Source organism: Orycteropus afer, unplaced genomic scaffold, assembly GCF_000298275.1.
Source record: "Orycteropus afer afer isolate SDZICR_OR568_19922 unplaced genomic scaffold, OryAfe1.0 scaffold00259, whole genome shotgun sequence".
NCBI lineage: Eukaryota > Metazoa > Chordata > Mammalia > Tubulidentata > Orycteropodidae > Orycteropus > Orycteropus afer.
This window is the reverse complement of record NW_006921846.1, coordinates 4781042-4788051: the sequence shown is the minus strand read 5'-3', so window position 1 is coordinate 4788051 and position 7010 is coordinate 4781042. Positions and strand designations below refer to the sequence as shown.

General features: G+C 39.4%; 1 protein-coding gene across 1 annotated transcript in view; it reads right to left on the bottom strand.

Moving 5' to 3' along the window:
* Positions 1 to 7010, bottom strand: part of DOCK11 (dedicator of cytokinesis 11) — a 165764-nt gene that overhangs the window by 22040 nt on the left and 136714 nt on the right. The window contains 1 exon segment of the mRNA XM_042782197.1: positions 4057 to 4163. Coding sequence (XP_042638131.1) covers positions 4057 to 4163 — 107 coding nt within the window.

The window sequence follows — 7010 nt, the reverse complement described above, 5'->3', positions numbered from 1 at the left end:
CACAGATACCAGTGATACAAAATACCTGCAATCCTTACAGAAACAATAGAAGACAGACACAGAGCAATCCTTCACAGACACCCAGACACTATGGGAGAAAGATGCAATGGATCTACCATCTCAGGACCATAGTACTGGGGGACACCAGACTCAATCGGCACAACAAAATACATAAAAGCCTTGCTCCTTACCCTATATTGGTGAATAGCAACTGGGGTCTTAAAAGCTTTCAAGCGACCATCTAAGATGCAGCTAATGGTCTCCTAGCATTGGAAACAAGGAAGAGTGCGAAGAAACAAGGGCATTTGGAAACAATCAGCCCTAGGACACGATGGCCCTCGAGACCAGAAGAACTAGATGGTGTCCAGCTACCAATGCCAACCACTCAGGAAAGGATAAAATCTGGAGATCTGGATAGAGTGGGAGGGAAAATGTGGAACAAAATCCAAACACTCAATAATGACCATAATTACTGGTCAGATGGAGTCTGGTGAGACCCCCAATACTATGGCCCTAGAATACATTCTGTACCTGGAATAAAACTTACACCCAGGGGCAGGCTCTCAGCCCAATAGTTAACAAGATGTACATGCAGACCACTCAACCCAGGGTGACACACCCACATACTCTATGAAAATACATCCCTTGGAGCAATAGACCACGGGGCACCAGAGGGGCAACATTCACACTGCGGTAATACAGGATAAACAGGAGTGCATTATTATGAGGGGCACAGGGGGAGGGTTACTGGACAGGGAGGGGAGGAGACTGGGTTAGGGTTGGGCACAGTAAATGGGGAGTGAAACTAAATGTACACATAACGTTGAATGTAAAACTGACTCTTAAATTTTTTAAAAAAGTGTAAGTACAAGTTATTCCATTTTTCTGACCTCAAATTAGAGGGAAAACTAATCCATGGTGATAAAAATCAGACAGTGGTAGGGAGACTGATTGAATATAGCACAAGGGAACTTTCTATGGGGATTTGTCAAGTTCTATGATAAATTCTTGTCAAGTGTTAGGTTACATGGGTGTATACAATTGTCAAAACTCATTGAACTGTTCACTTAAGATGTGTGCATTTTACTGCATATTGATTTATCTTAAGCTGTTCAAATCAAAAGTCAGAAACACATTTTAAAAACCAAGTTTCAAATACTATATTTTAACTCACACATTTAAATACAGGCAATAAATGGGCAACAATTTTTATTTTATTTGTATTCTGTATGTTTTAAACATAACTTGTAAGTCAGTGTCAGGATTTTCCATTGGCTATGGCATAAGGAGATAGCATTATTATATAAACTGAAACTTGAAATGGCATTTGGTAGAACATGATTTTACCTGCATATATTAAATAAAAGTATGCAGAAATAAGCCCAACAAGAATGTTTCTATAGAACATGGATTACACTTAACTAATAGGAAATATCACTGATCTCCTTCAGAGTATAAAAAGGGTCAGGCTCCAGGTCATTTTTATGAGTAAAGTTGAAATGTCTATTTGGAAGGCAAGGATGTAACTTCAGTTGTGCTGACTCTACTTTGTTGTTGTTGTTGTTATGTGCCATTGAGTCAGACCTGACTCATAGCGACCCCTCCTTGGGTTTCTGAGGCAGTATCACTATGGAAGTAGATTGCCCCATCTTCCTTCCGAGGAGTGGCTGGTGGGTTTGAACCTCCAGCCTTCTGGTTAGCAGTCAAGTGCCTTAGGCATTATGCTACCAGAGCTCCTTTAACTTTCAGAAATTCTCTAAAACTTCCTGTTGTCAGTCAGTAAAAACTAGTAGTCTTTGGAACTTTATTGAAGGCTAACAAAGACCCAGAAAAGTGAACTAACTTATCCTGGGCTTCACGGTCAAAAATCGAGTTGGGTTTAAATTCAAGTATCTTGATTCCCTGTTAAGATTAATTAATCCAACAAACATGTATGAAACATCTACTCGCCTAAGTCCTGGGGGTAAACAGATACCAGCTTGCCTTTAAGAAACCTCACTGTCAATGACGAAGCCTGACATTTATGTAGCGTTTAATGACTTTTAAAGAGCTTTCATGTATATTGGGAAGTCACGAGGACAGTATTATTGTCTTTATTTTACCGATGAGGAGAGAGATGCACATAGAAATAGTAGGTAAAGTTTCTAGGCTTATCCTTCTCGCTAACTAAACCAGAGTTAACTTGAGATTTGCTTGCATTTTAAAGATACATTCCAAAAGTATTCAGTGTCACTATAATTTGACTGTTTCTTAATATAACTTACAAAAGAAAATGATTTTGATGTGACTGCAAACCCCTTCAATCTCTGTCTTTTGTTTATTATTTTTTTTTTCTTTCTACTCTTGCTGGACTTTTCCATGGTTCAGTCCTTGTTTCCCTGACCTTCATGTGCTGCATACTCTTGATGTTTTCTAGACTCACCCTGCTTTGGTTCTTACATGGATATATTTTCCAGATGTGTATCTCCAATCTTGATGTCTCACCTTACAGCCAGTTTCACATTTCTAACAGCATGAGGGTGATATCCCTTTTAATAAATTTTCACTTAAAATTCACCACATATCTAAAACAGAATTCATCTTCTTCCCTGCAATCCATCCATGCGTCATTTTTTCCATAACACCTAAAACCTGAGATCTCAAAAACATCGTTGACTCTTCCTCTCCCACATCAGGTAAGGCCTCCTCCTTTTTTCCCCAGTGTTTTCTGAATCTGTCACTATCCTGGTGTCTCCAGCCCCTATCCATCTATCTCCAATATTGCCCACATTACCACCAAATGAACTTTTTCACTTCCTTGTTTACATCTTGTTGCTGTCCTACTCAAACAGCTTTGATGGCAATTCAACTTTCTACTGAATAAAGCCTGAACATTCAAAGTTTCTCAAAACTTGGCCTCAAGTACTACTCTTCACTCTGGGAACTCAGCGTTCTAGCTGAAAGGATCCACTCACTGTGCCCGGAACACGCCTTTCACTTTCCCAACTTAGTCTTTGTTCGCGCTATTCTTCTCCTGTGCTAGAATGCCGTCAGGGTATTCTCATTCTTCAAACCCTTCTCCAGTCATTACTCTTCTGTCCTGTCGTTGTGTTGTTATGTGCCGTGGAGTCGTACCTGATTCACAGAGACCCCTCCTTGGGCTTCCGAGGCAGTATCACTATGGAAGTAGATTGCCCCATCTTCCTTCTGAGGAGTTCAAACCCACCAGCCTTCTGGTTAGCAGTCAACTGCCTTACGCTACCAGAGCTCCCACTCTTCTGTCCTACCTCAGGCTAAAAGGCATCTTTCTCACCTTTGACTTCCCATGGCACACATTGTATCATTCACATGACACTGTCTTGCTTTGATCCCATTTTGTCTAAGTGTATTAATTATCTTTTCAGGTAGACCTTGGCGGTCATGGACTATGTGCAAATGGTTAACACACTCAGCTGCTAAGCAAAAGACTGGAGATTTGAGTCTGCCCATGGGTGCCTTGGAAGAAAAGCCTGGTGATCTACTTCTGAAAAATCAGCTGGTGAAAACCCCATGGAGCACAATTTTACTGACACATGTGGGGTTGCCACGAATAGGAATCAGCTCAATGGCAACTGGTTTCCTGTTGTTAGATCACCATGTACACAGCCTTGATCCTAAACCAGTGCTCAATGCATTGTTAATTGACAGCTAAAGCTATTTTCTATCCATAAGAAGTTTAGAGCAGAGATTTTTAATTGTAAAAAATACTTGCATGCATACACTATTTAGTTGAAGTAAAGAACAATGTTAACTATTTTTCAGAGAGACTTTTTGTCCCCAAAAAGTAAGTGGACTTAGATCTGGTTACTGGCATGGTGATTTGAGGATGGAAAATGCCATTTCTAAAACCAGACAATGAGAATAGTTCCAGGGACAGGGTTTTACATTCTATCTGGGACATCTTTGTCCTGGGCAGTTTTAATGCTTAAAGTCCATTAACCTGTTACCTTCACTACTAAGTTAGTTGTAAAGCATTGTTTAACATACATTTTAAGCAGCTAAATTATCGAACTGCAAACATGGTCCCTGGAATCTTACTTCACTATAATGGACATCCATCATGCCAGCATCTTCTTTCATTGCCCCTTCTTCATCTACGTTGGGAGTAATTTTCTTGAAGGCTGAACATCCACTAGGGAATAATTCTGTGGGAAGAAAAAGTAGTGGAGCACATTTATTAAAAAGTGTTTTGTAAACAATGGACAGTCCTACAGGATTGGTTACACTTTAAAAATAAGAACAGATATTTCTGTAAGAATAAAAGCCACAGGTACCAGGTCCAGTTGCAAAAAAAGAATATTACAAATTATTTCTATTTACTACATATTCAACCAATCTTTTTCCCAAAAAGGGAGCTCAAGTTACTTTTGAGTAAGTTTCATTCTCTGACAGTGCATTATCTTCAATGGCTAGGAAATGTTTCCATAGTGTAATCTAAGAAAGGTTAGTAACACTTTGACCCTGTGGCTATCTGTGGCCTATCACGCACTCTCTCTTCAGGTAACCAGTGAATAATCACATGTATCCCTCTCCAGCTCTTAATTTCACTGGAGAAGTGGAAAAGGCAACGTATTGTTGGAGGAGGACAAGCCTAGAACTTGCAAGAGAGGCAGGAAGTAAAACAGATGGCAGGGATGAAGCATCCTCAGAGAAAGAGGATAGGGCATTGGAAAAACCTTAGCTTTTGGAGTTAGACAGAGTCAGCTCTCTCACTAGCGGGGTTTTTGGAAGGGTTTCTCTCTTTGAAATTACAAACATTTCACCAATCTGTAAAACATTGGTAATAACAGCTACCTTGTGAAAATTAAATTAAGTATAAAGTGTATAGAACAGAGTCTTACAAAAACTCACTGCCATTGAGTCAATTCTGACTCACAGCAGCTCCCATTGGATTTCTGAGGTAGTAAATCTTTATAGAAGTTGACTGACTCATCTTCCTTCCAACGAGCAGCTGGTGGGTTTCAACTGTCAACCTTCTGGTTAGCAGTCAAATGCCTTAGGCACTACGCCACCAGAGCTCCCTTTGATCCTAGCATATAAAAATTACTCAAGAATTATTATCAAACAAATCTCCGATAAATAAACTAGTTTTGTCAAGATAGTACAAAATGATTGCTGCCAGCTTGTACAGAAAGTGAGCCTGCAGCTGGATTCTTGGGAAGTAGAAAGTGAGCTCAAGCTAAGGCCAGCTGCTACAGAATTGTGGACCAAATTGTTACCGTTAAGCAGAAATCTTTAAGTGCGGAAGACACTACAGATTTTGGACAGGGGAACATGTCCAAGCATTCCTGCTGTGGTTACTTGTACCCATATCTAAGTGTGCTGTAATTTCAGCATTCAAGGAAAATTCATCCTCCTTATAACAGAATTTGTTAACCAACGAAAAGGTTTATTTCTGATAATGGCTGGTCACAGAAAGAACAAAAGCTACTGTAACCTATTGTTTTACTACCTCTCTAATAGTGACACTCAGAAATAATGACCTACTCACAACTAAGTATCTGGCAATCTTTGTGGGGTTAGAGGGTTGGGAAGGGAAGGTGGTCTAAGGAAGGCAGACCTTATGATGAGGTTTCTGAGAAGTCTGGTGGAGAGCACATCATGTAACAAGGCTTGGATTTTGCCAACTCTTCTTGTCTAAATGAAAGCTAACTGAGAATACATTTTAGAGGTAAGATGCTTGATAGAATATGAGTTACCTAGTAATCACCACACTTCTTATGAAAGAGAATTGGAATTCCAGTGGGGGAAGATGGGATTTTTTTTTAATTAAATTTTATTTAATTTGTTGTTGTTGAGAATATACACAGGGAAATATAACACCAATTCAATAGTTTCTACGTGTACAATTCAGTGACATTGATTATACTCAAGTTGTGCAACCATTCTCCCCCTCCCCCTTTAAGTTGTTCCTCCCTCAACATAAACTCATTGCCCCCCAAGATTTCTCTGCAATTCCTTGAGTTGCTGTTGTCAATATGATCCCATATAGCTAGTTCTTAAAAGATAATAAAGCTCAAGGCAGATTTTTTTTTTTAATAGTTGAGCTAAGTTACTGCTTGGTTTTAAGAAGACTTCAGGGGATATTTTTGGTTTAAAGTTTAAAGATTATCTCAGAGCAATAGTTTCAAGAGTTTATCTACCCTCCATGGCTCCAGAAAGTCTAGAATCCATGATAATTTGGAATTTTGTTTTGCATTTCCTCCCTTTTGATCAGGGTTCTTTTGTGGAATTTTTGGTCAAAATGTTCAGAAATGGTAGTAAGCACCATCCAGTTCTTCTGGTCTCATGGCAAAGGAGGCAATTGTTCATTGAGGCAAATAGCCATACATTCCAAACCCCCCTATTTCTGACTCTCCTACTTCTTCTGTTGGTTTCAGGGGAATAGAGACCAACTGTGCTTTGGATGGCGGCTCGCAAGCTTTTAAGATCCCAGCCACTACACAACTAACAAGGAGGCAGAACAGAAGTACTAAACATGTCATTGGGCCAATTAACTGGGATGTCCCATGAAACCATGAGCCTAAACCTCCAGTTCAAAGACACAAATCCCATGAGGTATCTGGTTGTATATAAACAGCCTCAGCAGCTATTTTTGGTCATTGCTATAAATATATTTATCACACAACTTTTACCAATTCAACTTTTTATAGGTGTACAATTTATTAACAGCAATTATAATAATTGGCTGTGCACCTCTAACCTTAATATGTAATTATTCAGAATTACTTTTTGAAGAAAGAGAAATCCATGGCGAATAGCCAATCGTTTTCCATCAAGGAAGAAGGAAAGGCAGAAATGAAAGTGAGATTTACTTCAACCTACTTGACATTAGGGCCACTTTTTGTTCAAAGAAAATAAAAGACACTGTAAGATCTAGCATGACACCTTTCCTTTTTGAAGATAAGCATAGCTAATGATCTGTTATGAGGGAGCTCTGGTGGCGTAGTGCCTAAGGCATTTGACTGCTAATCAGAAGGCTGGCGGTTCAA